The 13,642-nt window shown below is 39.0% G+C and overlaps 1 protein-coding gene across 3 annotated transcripts; it reads right to left on the bottom strand.

Annotated features, from left to right (window-relative positions):
- Positions 1-954: 954 nt before the first annotated feature.
- On the bottom strand, positions 955-12,513 carry LOC111328283 (leucine-rich glioma-inactivated protein 1). Of its 3 annotated transcripts, XM_022932680.2 has the most exons (13): positions 11,179-12,511; positions 9,350-9,388; positions 8,707-8,733; positions 8,238-8,291; positions 7,956-8,046; positions 7,472-7,516; positions 7,251-7,283; positions 6,597-6,626; positions 6,327-6,489; positions 5,340-5,375; positions 3,514-3,872; positions 2,878-3,101; positions 955-2,273 (listed from the first exon to the last, which is right to left on the bottom strand). In XM_022932680.2, the coding sequence occupies exons 1-13, from the start codon at positions 11,326-11,328 to the stop codon at positions 2,031-2,033; spliced, it is 1,494 nt and encodes a 497-aa protein (XP_022788415.2). In that variant the 5' UTR covers positions 11,329-12,511; the 3' UTR covers positions 955-2,030. The 3 variants fall into 3 exon arrangements, with proteins under 3 accessions (XP_022788415.2, XP_022788416.2, XP_022788417.2); XM_022932681.2 differs by lacking the exon at positions 8,707-8,733 and having other exon boundaries at positions 11,179-12,513; XM_022932682.2 differs by lacking the exon at positions 5,340-5,375 and having other exon boundaries at positions 11,179-12,509.
- Between the last annotated feature and the right edge of the window lie 1,129 nt (positions 12,514-13,642).

Here is a 13,642-nt window from a genome sequence, read left to right as displayed (position 1 = left end):
CTTACAGAACTTTAAAATATGTAATTTTGAACTGAGTGATAAGTTTTTTTGTAGAGGCAAGAGATAAATAACAAGAGGTGTTTTCTGTTTTCTGTTTTAGTAGACTTCACGAGTAGAGAAGAGAAAGACAAGTAGGGGAAATGGGAAAACACGTCTTTCTAACCAACAAAATGACATGATTTGAAAATGGACGAACTATGAGACTCCCCGTTTTTTATTCAAACCACACAAAGGAGCCAGAGGGAATGAATCAGTCGAGGCAGACTATAGTGTTAGGGTCCTACATTCAGTAAAAAATGAAATCTTAGGCGCTTTGTCTTTTTTTCTCAACATGGCTGTAAAGGAGTTCGCCTCCAATACAATATTGGGTTCTCTATCTGTGACTCTGCCACTTAATTTCAATATTCTTTAAGGGGAAGCGGTGCTTCTAAATGGAATAAGGATTTCTGAAATAAAAGGAGTTATTCCAGGAACGATTTAGCGTCCCAAGTTCTTTTGTCATCAACAGCAGGTATTGGAAGTCTCCTAAAAACCCTTCTTTGGTATGTCGCTCTATACTGAAACGTTGTGTCGGTGTGACCCTCAGTAATATTCTTAAAGGCAGGATAATGAAGGATGATAAAACTAATTCTGAGGTTTGGTGAAAAATAGAGTATCTTGTAAAACTTATTTAAATCTTGCACAAAAAGATAAAGGGTTACATGGTCTTGCGTAGATGGAAGCGCTGTATTTTGCTTAGGGAACTGGTTACATTGGCCAGAAAATGTTTTGAATTTCTCTCCCTGGATTCTCGCTTACGTGTGTTGTGTCAAATCACTCGTGATAACTTTCTGAGTGACTGCTTCGCAGGCTTATTAGTACCACTTAAAAACCACTCAGCTTGAGCATATAAAAGGTAGAACTAAACGATGTAAAACCCAAGAATACTGGAGGAAATACCTTTAAAGAAGCAAATCGTTTTTAATATCTTTATTGTTGTTTCTAAACATAGTCATTTTGACATTCAAAACATCAACTGATTACCTATTTACATGAGGAGAGAGTATACTCTATGTTGGACTCCTTTTTGACGCAGATAGCTTTCTTTAAACTGAGAAGTACGGGGTTAAGGGTGGGGGGGGGGGGAGGGGAAGTATTGGGACACCCTTTTCGTGGTTCCGAGTCTTCAAGGTCGGGAAGAGGGGAGGTTTTAGGGCTTCTAAAGCGCATCCTCTCGCCCTGCCCAAACTTTTGTAAGTGCCTCTTCCCCACCACCATTCGCCCTGGTTTTGCCTCAAACTTTTCTTCAATTTGTGAGACGAACTAAACGTTCTATTTTGTTGAAAATCTTTAGTGTTGTGGTGGAGTGCAAAGACAAAGCCTAGATGACTTAGTGAGACACCCCCTCCCCCCCCCCCTCCTTGTTTTATCTTGTGTGTTAAGATCAGTTAGAGGAAGCTCTGCCTCTTCTACCATTCCCCTGCCTGCAAACGCAGGTCTGCTAATAATATATTACTATTCTATTAACCTATAGTGACCCACTTCGGCAGAACTGATCCCTCTGTCCATGACTTGATTGATTTAACTCTGGATCTATTTCCTTTGGGCGTTGACACAGCGCTAAGACGATTGGAAACGCCGTCAACTCGTCGCAAGTCGCGTGACCAAAAACATAGGTACGCAATGGGTACACAAAATAGTCATTGTCCTCGATAAAGGAAGATAATATACAAATTTTTCTAATATGTGTATTGCTATAAATATGAAATATTAATTCAACTTGTTCGATCCTTAAAAGGAGCATTAACGCTATTGTTCTTGATGAAGTCTTCATTGTTGACCATCGGTTTCCAGTAACGAGGTGAAAAATCATATGTAAGTCGCGAAAAACGCTAACAGTTGAAAATTAAGAATTTGAACTCTAGCTGAATGTTTCACTACACATCGTTCAAACGTCCTCTTTCGCGCGAGAACAGCGCGCTTTTTTAAAGGTCGAGACATCCAGGATCACTTGGAAATCATATTCTAAATGTTATTGCTGGTGAACAGTTCTATGATCCTTGGTAAATGTCGGTGCTTCTATGAGAAGCTACAGATAAGTACACACTCTCACCCATGTTGAAAAACACCATATCTCGCGTTCTCTCCGATGGAATGTCTTGTACCTTGACAAACTTGTTCGTGTAATACCTGTCCCATGCGTAGATGCTCGGGTCTTGGTCGCTACTCACAATGGCCAGGTAGGTTTTCTCACGTGACATGAACGGAGACGTGATTGAGATCCAGTCACGTGCCTGTGAACAACAAAACCATATGATCAAAAAGAGGGTATTCGGTGTATTGTTATTCACAATAGTTTTGGAGCTCGCTAAAAATATTTCATTTCTTCTTCTCGTTTTGATCCACAAAGGGAAAAAGGGATAAGTTCTCCAACTCAATATATTATGACTCGCAAGTTTATACAAGGGGACCGCCTAAAAAATTTTTCCTCTGAAATGTTTTACACTTGAGGAAAAAATTCATTTGTTTCTTGTTGTGCTTAGAAGCTATTTGATCATTTCTTTCCTGACATCCTTTTCGTTAACTTCTTATAGAATTACTTTCCACAGTTTGCTGGTAAGGCAAAGCTTTTGTCTCAAGTCCATAACTATCTTGGGGGGGGGGGGGGAGGGATCCTTTAGGTCTAGGAAAATTCTTCTCTGGGTTCAGGTGTCTCTTGAAGTAAGTGACAGGTACAAAGGTACAAATTATTTAAAGCATTTTTTCACTGGGATCTCAAATGGTTGTCTCTACTGAATAGAAGTATTCTAAAGTAAGGTCCCACTTTATATGACTGGTCAATCAACAGTGTGCCAAGATTACGAGGAAAAATTTGATGTTCATCTTTTTATATCTTACCCTTCTTGATGGAACTTCTTGGAAGAGGTCAAAATGTGTTTCATTCCAGCGGAAAATAAGGGAGGTCTGTGCCCGCCAACGGGCCACAGCTAAGAAGTGGTTGCCATCAACAGAAAGTGCCTTGACTCCATAAGCTCGCTCTCCTGTGGGAAGCCGGTAAAATTCTTCGAACCTGGATCCAGACCATTTGTAGATCAATGCGTAGGCGCCGCGAGAGAAGGGCCCTGGGAAAGAGGATAACGATACATGTTTAGTGAAGAGAACAAACTCCTTCTTTCCTCTTTATATGTACTTTTTATGTCAGTCGTCAAAAAAGGTTTTTTTGGGTTTCTTCCATCGCCAAAAAAAATAAAATAAAATACAATTTGGCCCGGGTGCAAGGCTGTCTACAATCGAATTCTTGAAGCGATTATTATTCGGCGTATGAAAAATATATCGTTTACCTTTTGTATTATTTTTTTTAATCATTTAACCAGAGGAAAATTGCATCAAAATTTGAAATTTCCATGAAATACGGCGTGGACTTCGTCAAATTGACTTGCTGAGTAATTTCAAAATACCTTCGTTATAAAGCCATTAGAAAAATTAGTTGAGTATATCAGATGTGATAAAAGAAAAAATGAAAAAGTGGTATACCTGTAACAGCCAAATACGCGGTACCATCCATTTCAAAATGCTCCACATCAGCTCCTACAGCAGCAATATCCTGGAACTTAACAAACCTCTCACCATCCCATTTGTAGATTTGTGAACCACGCCCATAATAATTGGCCAAGGCCAAGTAGGTGTCTTGGCCGATCTTAAAAGGTTCCACATCAAAGGCTTTCACTGTGGGTAAAGCCTGGAACGGAACAAACATATCTCCATTCCATTTGAAGATCGGAGAGTCGTGTGAGCGAGAATTGCTAGCCACTGCAAAATAGACGTCTTCCCCGATGACGAAATGTTGCCATTTTCGACTGAAAGGAACTTTGAGGATCTGGAAACTGCGGAACCTTAAAAAGAGAGAAAAAGGAAAAAATATCAGCCGATTTGCCGTCGAAAAAGGAGAGAAATGCACATTTTGTTTTTGAGAATTATCCGTATATCATATTGTGAAGTAAGTTTCCGTTCCGTCCTTGCCAAGAGGACAGGTCTAGACATATGCAAGGGGTAACTGTCTCGTAACGAAACGCCTGGAACCCTGGCGCAGGCAGCCTCAATTTACGTGCAGTAATCGGGATAAATCCATTTCAATGACTGTTAGAGTCCATATGGACACCACATATTTGGAAGGCGGATTAAAGAAATCACAGCTCCCTGTTGGTGTGACTGCTCAGTCTATTGGAGCGCTGCCCTGATATCAAAACGAAGTCATTCCTTCGAATTCCATTCAACCTGAATTTTTAGAGCTATGATTTTGATAACTAATGTAATTTTGTTTCAATATTCTGTCTTTACTCAATGTAGTACATCGTCTTTTGTCGTGACGAATGCTTGGCCTGCCTGCACCTGAAAGGCTTAGGTGTGTCCCCAAGGCGGAGTCATGGGGTGGGAGATCTGGAAACTGGGAAGAACTGCAGTGTGAGTTTCGAGTTTGAGTTGATAGAGATAAGTAAACAAATCACAAGATCTGGTTGATAAGTGCTGATTGAAGCAAAATCGAGCGTTAAATTGAGAACTGGCTATAGTATTTTAAGTAGCTTGACGTGGATTTAGTAAATATCGATTTAAGGGTAAGTGATGAGGTTAGATTAGTTTTCAACAACGACATGCATTCAATTATTTATTCATGCTATTATCTTTCAAACATAAACTTTAATTTTAGTTTATTTATCCACTAATTCATTTGTTTATTCAATCGTCAATCCATTAAATAGCATTTTCACTATCAGCTTAATGAGATGAAACGAAAAGTTGACTTTAAGTTTGAACCCAAACTCGAAACTCCACAGAACCGAAAGACGTAACCATATGTTAAAATGCATTCATCTTTGAGTCTCTTGCGAATGAAAAAGTTGTATTGTTTTCACGTTGTCATTTCCGTTTGGACAAAGCAAACCTCTTTCACCCTCCCCTCCCTCTTTCCCCTTTCCCCACTCCCCGCATTCTACTGATATCAAAGTGGCGCTAAATTTTCACTAAATATATCTTTTCATTGTTCTGTCCAAAATTGTACATGTTTGTCAGTCTCTACTTTGAGGTCAAAGTGTGTCGTTGGTTTATTGATAGAAAGTAAATGGAAACAAGGAAAAATAAAATAAAAAAAAAACAGGAAAACAATTACAACACAATGACCAAAACTGAACTACAGGGCGACGGAAGATTATACTGTTAACGAAGTTGAACATTAATGCTGTCAGACTGTCAGGGAAACCAAACAGTGATACCTATGTGCGAGTGGGTGATTATTATTACAGTGTGTGGAAATGATTTAATTAATATTAATATTATGTGGATTATCATGTGAAATATGCACTCACGGGCTGTAACTGGAATCTTGTTCCAACGATTTGTCACTGAATATGAAAAGACACTTACTGAGTTCACAACAAATAATTATTGAACACAAGTCAAGTAAGACCAAATAAAATAAATAAAAAATGAAACGCACAAAAGAACGATGAACGTCGAATGTTGCTTTTGCAATAAAACAAAATAACTGACTTTAAGATTTTTAATTTTATCGAAAAAAATTACGCTACTTTAGATGTTATTAATTCCACCCGAGAAATGGCTCTTGAGCTACTGTCAATCATAATGACGTAAGCAATGAGCTGTATCCTGATTGGGTGACGGCTTTGTTAGCACAACGAGTATTAGATATGACGTAATCGACAATATTTGGTTGCCTTCGTAGCTATGATTGACAACAGCTACACCTCAGATATTAACCGACGTTTTGATTCGTGAGTTTTGTGTAAACACTCAATGGCTATTGACTGCATGCATGACTCAGAGTGTTAAGTTTTCCATACTTTACTCTGGACAAGGATTTAATAACTAGTGTTGTGAAAAGATAAAACTTTCGTTTCGCTGGTTAAGTTTGGATAAAAAGTCAATTACGATTATTACAATGAATCGATGTCAGTATCTGAGCAAATACGCACTTACCCCTTTCCTTGCCCGACAACAGTCAACTGATAACAATTTAGGGTTAAAGTTGGGTTATGGGAGGGGTGGGTGCGCAGTTGCTCAGATACTCATCCTATAACAGTTATGATGATCACGCCAACGAAATTATGACACCGTCGAAAAAATGGTTCTCCTGACTCATTTTGATGAGACATCGGTGACAACAGTTTTCACGGGAGAAAGGTGGAGAATCTCCAAGAATATCTTAACACATCCGATTTTTCACAAACATCTTTGCACTAAAGTATGGATGACGGAAACTCTGAGCGGTGATTGGCTCCTGACAAAGCAGAACCTGGCTGGGGACTATGAGCGTTTTGCATTTACGTGCTCACCTATGGTCGTTGTCCCACTTGTAAATAACAAAGCTTTTCCCTCCGAGCTGGGACACCCCAAGGAACAGCTGCTCGCCTATGTAAAATGTTCCCAGGTCCCACGCGTCCATGTACAGGGTTTGTATCATGTATTTCTTCATAAACTTGGTCATGGTTACGTTCACTGCAAAAAGGTCAGTCACGTAGTCAGTAACGGGGTTAAAAGACCGCTGTGCTGTACCTTGAATGGCGATCAAATCTCGCCCCAATTCCCCATCATCTAGTTCTTACCTTTCACTGGAGGCTGAGTGGGAGTTGGTGCTGCAAAAAGAAATACATTCCATAAATTACTGAACGCAATTTAGGCCAGTTTTCAACTATTCCGCAACTTGGACAATTAACGCCTTCAACCATATTATCGACAAAAATTGTAAAGAGCGGTGGGTATGTATAGCTTAGAACTGTCGCGACCATTGGAGAGCCAACAGTTGGTTTGGTTTTGGAAGGGGTATTAATTGTAGTTAAGTCACCGCAAATTTCACTTTCTAGAAGGTGGATTCGGTCGTTAATTTGTTCCAGTAAACTATTACTATGGAATAATGAAATAACTCGTTACTGAAATTTCCTTTCTTGGTAAAATTTGACCGCAAAGGTATTTCGTGTTGCGTTTTCTGTCTTTGTTCATATTACGAAAAAAGCATTTATGTCCTTAAAATAAACTAACAATTAGGCACATGACATAGCATGATAGCGTACACCCTGCATGGGTATGTGAAGGCAACTCATAACTTTACCCAAATTATCAATTTAAAATAATGTTGTCAGAATACTTCATCATTTGGGGACGTCATTTGAAAGCCTCGTTCTCTTAATTAAAAATCGCCGAAATCTGTAGAACATTCCCTGTCACTATTTCGGTGGATTACAAAGCGTAATGTTTCTTACTTGTGGAAATGGTGGGTGTTGTTGATTGGTAACCTGGATAAATAGAAAGGAAAAAGCAATTAGAAATTTGCTTCATCACCAATTATCAGCATGAATCCTGATTGAACTAGAGATTGCTTCACTGACCACATAAAACAAACAAAACTCTTCAATATTGTGCTTCAATCTTTGGTACGATAGCAACAATAATCAAAGTGGTGACAAACAGTGTTGACAAGTACCTGAAGTACCCTCGCATTTTGATACAGCTCTACAAACTTCTTCACCTGGAAAATAAAAAAAAAAAAAATAAAAAAACAACGTTAAAACAGGCTTGATAAATACTGGATTTCTACTTCGTCCCGAAGCGAAAAAGAGACAAAAGGTTTAAAGAGATTAAATATCTCCAAAGAACACGAAAGAGTTTAAAAAGAAGTTTTATTCAAAAATCGCCGAACTACGTAGAAAAACATTTTCGTTATGCATCAGTGAATCTTTCACACGCTTTATTGATTATTTTACGTTACTCATTCCACGCAATGACGTCACCCGAAGTGGGCGGTACTGGGGCGTGCTAATGGGTGTGTTACGCATAAAGGATCTATTTCAAGACTAGTGTAATCAAAGTAACTAATCAGGAATATTACGAGCTGAAACGATCTGAATAAACAGCTAAGTCACCATGAGTAAAAGACGCCAGAATAGAGCAAATCTTTCATGACGTACCAAATTTAACGCATTTTAACTGCTTCCCGTCGGATGTGACGTACTCTCCTGGTTCACATATTGGAAGGGAAATTTGTGGACCCTGCTCTCCCTGAGACAAAAAAACTAATTTTAAAACAACACACACCTCACAAGGCAAAGATCAGGGGCAAAAGTACAAAAAAAAAAACAACAACAACAAAACCAAAAAAAAAAAAAAAAAAAAAACCACAGCATCGGTTGGAAAAAACGGGCAAAGACTGAGAAATCAACCGACAATTTTTTAGTTAGTGCCCAACTCACCCTTGGTCCTTGAGGACCCATGGGGCCTCTCTCTCCACGAGGGCCTGGTGAACCCTAAAAAAGAAAAAGATAAAAAATGATGGAACAAGCACGCGTAATATGTCATTTTGCTCTTATTATGATTAAACCTGACAATCTTGAACTCACTTGAATCAGAATTTTTATTGGATAGAATTTTCATCGGTTGGAGGGCATTTTCGCCGCAACCTCAAACTCCACATTATCTTGAACTGATTTTGGTCTCTCTAGCTCTTAGCAGTTTGAGTCAGCAGGGTTCAACTTAGGCTCGGGCTAAGTTCTATTGTACGCTGAAGAGCATTGTAAAATATCACATTGGAACAATTTATGCAGTGATTTGGTGTTCGAGAGCTGCGAAAGTAGTTGCCAAGCCAAAAGTAAATAAGCAACAAGCAGAAATTAGCAGGTGCAGAGTAAGTTACAAATTAGCGGCAGTAACATGACATAGTACCTGAGGCCCAATAGGTCCCTGCACACCCTAATGATGAAAGCAAACAGTAGAAGAATGTGAGGAGAAGCATGATTAGCCCCCTACACCCTAACATCAGCATGCACATTCTCGATACTGTTCTCTATACATTTCCCAAGGTGCACACAAGGAGAATTTGTTTAATCATCACGAGCTTCTTTTAGTCGGTGTGATTTGGTGTGATTTCTTTTATTTTCCTGACCTTCCTGATCGATCCAGATTTAAAACCGTCGCGAGAACGATTTTTTTTCTTTTCCTTAATTTTTTTTTTCGTTGGCTGTTACTTTTTAATGTTTTTCTGCATTTATTTTATTTTTGCTATTGTTGTTGTTTTTGCTGTTATCGTTGTTGGTTTGGAATGCCAGAATGGCTTTGAACAACACCTCCTTTGGCAATTTCTTTTAATTTCCAACATGTCAAGTATGTGTTGTTAAATTAAATAGATGTACGCGAGTTAACCTTCACCTTGATTTTAGGCCCTGGTTAATTTATTACTGAAGCAAGCAAGCGGAACAAAATGAACGAATGTATGATTAATTACCAATTACTACGTATGCAACAGAACAATCTACAAAATGGCAGAAACCACCCTGAAAACACCGGAAGAAGAGCGTTTTTCTCTAACCTGTCTTCCTCGTGGACCACGTTTTCCTTTTTCAACATTCTGAAAGATAAACGGACAGATAAGATTTGAAGAAAATGCTTTGCGCACAAAAAACTTCACGTGACCGCAACGCTTGATTCCAAATAATTGAAAAAAATGCTTCAAATTCTCGTCTAATACCACAAGACTTACGCTTTGTGTCCTTGCCACCACAGGCTTGTTTTTGTCATGCTGAGTGACCAGCAAAAACCATGTAAATCATTTGCATTAAAAAAGGATTTTTCCTCCACTTTTAACAAGTGACACGAAACTGGCCACACCTGAACAATTTGCCCAAAAAAGGGCAACGGTCATTTTATTCCAGAAACTTTCTTATCAGTTTCGATGGTTAACATTACACTAGAAAAAAAAAAAAAAAAAAAAAAAAGCGAGCTTCATCGAAACGTATACTGCGGGTTATTCACATTCTTTGACGAGCGCTATTTTAAGCTGCTGTACAATACGTTATTAATGGCCTGTAGATTGACTTCATAGTCAAAGTAACCGAGAGATTGAGTATTGCCTCGCCAAAGTTAAGAAATAAACAAAGTGTATATTGCATCAGTGCATCATTATCTCGCTTTAACCCACACTTAGAACTGTCATTGGTAATGGTTCAGCGTGGAAAATTTTGACAGTTCTTTTTTTTTTAACCGCGGGACAAATGGTCTATTGTTTCGATTTCCTTGTTGTGATTAGTGATAACGTCACGAGTTGGTCTTGAGGTACACTACACAGGCCACGTTTTCACTCTGAGGGGTATATTCTAAAAACTTTTCGGTTAAGAGAGAGCGCTAGATTAAAAGATAATATGAATCCTTTTAACAGCTAAGAATGTTTCCTAACAGGGGAGGGCTGAAAACAAAACATTTGGTTGCTATTTCGTGCGCGGGGTCAAAAAATCACTCAATTTTCACGGCGTTTCATTTCTCTCAAATCATCCTTTTTCCGGTCGTAGCCATGTTTTCAATTAAACATGACTCATATTTCGAGAAAAACCGCGACTTCAAGCGGTGCCACAATAAGCGAAGTGTTTTCGTAATCCAAAACGACAACACAACTTTCCTCCATTTTGAATGGCCTCGACATCCTAAAAGCAACTCAGCTACCGTTACGCAATTATCCCGGCCTTGTTTTCGATGTTATCTCATTTTGCACATTCTTCATTGGTTTAGCACTTTGACATGTCTTAGCAGTACCTGGGACAACAAAGGCTGGCTTGACAGTGTTTAATTTGTGATGTTCATAACCTGTAATTTGCATGCCATTGCATTCCGTTGGAGCAAAGCCATTCAACATTCTCACGACAAAAACATCCTTTGTCAATACACAGCCCATAAGCTTGCAGTCGAGTGGACATAAATTTTTAGGTGCCAAGTACTTTGCACGGAAGCAGAAAAAAAAAAACTTATACATCCATAAACAGTAAAGTTTAATCTTTGAAATGCTAACAAGCGCATCAACGCAACAGAGCAGAAATCTTTTCAAAATGCTGTTTATCAATTAAACGTCGAAGTGCCGTTGTCTTCTGCACTTACTAGATGGTGTCTCGGGACGAAACGAAAATTCACAGAGCAGCACTTGTTTTCAACTATTTTGTACTCAGCCAAAGTTCTTAAAGAGCTTAAACCATCTTGCGATTCGGCACGATAAAAAAGCGGTCTTTTCGCTTTCCTGTCAAAAGTTTAATACAGCATTCTATGTTCAACAAAAGCTAAGAACCCCGCTCTAATTAAAAGAAAATCATTAACGTTATAAATTTAACGCCGACAAAGATAGAACTGAAGTAAAAAAGATGTGTTAATACTCACCCTGACAGCTTTACTGATTTTTGCCTCTACTTCACCTGCAATATAAGTTCTGCAGGCTTTGGGACATTGCCTTTTCGCAACGACTGTTGAAACCAGCGAAAGTGCCAAAACAAACACAATCGGTAAAAAGTGCGTCAGAACACGGGCCATGTCTTTTCGAAATCTCTATCGGTTGTTAGCTTTGAAGATCGAGCGTACTGAAACCTTAAACTGTAACTAACTCCCTATGGGTATCGCTATACACACTGAACGATTACTGCTCGAATCCGCTTGTTATAAATCAGGCGCGATTAAATCATCGGACTAATTTATCGTCAGCCCCAAGTCACGCGTTCGCACTCCCGAAACCACAAAATTATGTAATTAAAATGAATGTAAATGAAGTTACTTCAATCGAGTGCGAATCTCAGTGGGGCTTCAGCCTTGCCAATGAGCGATAAGTATTCATACATAAGACGCAACCAGAGCTACAATACGAAAATTCCCTTCAGATTTCCGGTCATTTTAACCAAACAATTGCAAATATTATTTTTGGGCGCGTATAACCTCTCATAGGCGGAAATCAATATGAAAAGAAATCATTGCGACGCAAGACGGGCATGGCGGACCGGAAGTGCTAACAAGATAGTGGAAGTACATATCCAGAGAGTCGGTGTAGACGCGAAAAATTTCTCGCCCCCCTCGGTTTCTCGACATATAAATCGATCGTTGAAAGAGGAGCGGATTAATAATATTGCAGACAAGATTTTAGCATCTCGAAAACCGCTATGTTAAATATGTCACGCTAATTTTCCAACTAGAGGCCAAGCGGGTTTTGTTTAAACATGATACACCGTCCATTTTACGTGATCAATTTCCTTCTCCTCAAGTTGTTCGATAAAGCAACGATCCGCGGTGGAAAAATCCGTTCTCGTTGATAACGAGGCGCCTACAGATCACCTTGAATGATCGAGTACAAATGCTAACAACACGTTGTCATTTTTGTAATATTACATGCTTCTGGTAATATCATGACTCATTATTCTGGAGTAATTTGTGAGTGAAATGTTAGATGATAGGTGTAAGGTGGTCCTTCTTATCAAGTCCGGCATCTGCAGGCTCAAACAGGCACGCAAAAAAAAATGCGAGATAAGACTGAAGCTGGTCTGTAGACATTCATAACACCTTGCTTTTTCAACACTGTTTTGCTGTCTGCTGTCTCGAGCGCACAACAAATGAATGATTCATTGCCATCTCTCGAGGCTTGCACTGTGAAAAACCTCATAAGTCCTTGGACGCAAAGTTTTCAAGATATTTCCACTGAAATTGGAGATATATTTTTCCATGCTCCACCTACCTACAAACAATTATGTTCAGATTAAAGATAGGTGCAGTAAATTTAAATATAAAAGAAACTTTTTAAGCGCGTTCTGAGAACGCTATAAACGAACAGTTAGGCTTTCCTTGCCCGAGGAAGTTGGAATTTATCTCAGCTTCGGTCACTCTCCCCATCCTAGAGAATATCTACAAAGTTTGATAAAGAAGTTTACATTGTGTTGATAATTAATTTGGCTTGCGTGCGCAAGTCTTTCATATCTGCAAGATATAATTAGTCTTCAAATAAGCGATAATAAATCACGCGAATTGATCGCCTGTTCACTCGGTTAGTATATTAAAGTGATATTTGCATTTTGGATATAGCCGAGGTCTCGAGACGTGTGCGTGACTAAACTCAAACCAGTGATCTTATATTTACAATGCCACCGCATTTCGGATTGCTTTAAACACGATCGGCGAAACCTTGTGATAGTGCCCTGGGAAATCAGAACATGAAGCTAGCAAGAAGTCTAAACAGGTTTCGAATTGCTGTCTGGCACCATGGTTAACTATGCTGGCGCGAGACAGACAGCTCACAGCGAATATTCTATAGAAAACTTTCATGGATGGCTGGTGTTCAAAAAGTAAACAATTCCATGAGGGGCATGAAGCCACATTGCTAAGGAAGATGATTGAAAGGGATTCCTGTGGCAATCTTTCACTCCCAAACTACACTCAATATCCAATCGGCTCTTGACCGAAGAGCGCTAAATAAGAGTCACTTAAACAGATAACTATAGCCAATCTACCGGACTGTGCTATGTACAAGTTGCTTACGTTAAAAGCCCCCAGGAGTTATGGATTCTTTGCATAGTTGTTTATTTTAGGCACGTACTACGCAGATCTTTTTCCTAATCTGGGAAAAGATGTAACCAGATGGAGACCTCCGTGTGTGGAAACATTCACGAGTAGTTGTTTGTGATTTAAGGCCAATTTAGAAAATGTTTAATTTTAAACTATATATTGGCGCCAGGGGTTGTTTCAAGCACGCATAATGAATACATTTGCTATTTTTGTTTCAAAGCAGAACACAATAGCCCGATGTTCAGCATTCGAGGAAGTTCAAAGTTAAAATCAAATATCAAGAAATTTTTCCACAGAACAAGGA

Source organism: Stylophora pistillata, chromosome 10, assembly GCF_964205215.1.
Source record: "Stylophora pistillata chromosome 10, jaStyPist1.2, whole genome shotgun sequence".
In the NCBI taxonomy this organism is placed as follows: domain Eukaryota; kingdom Metazoa; phylum Cnidaria; class Anthozoa; order Scleractinia; family Pocilloporidae; genus Stylophora; species Stylophora pistillata.
Note: the sequence above shows the minus strand (reverse complement) of the source record. Positions and strands in the feature narration are given on the sequence as shown.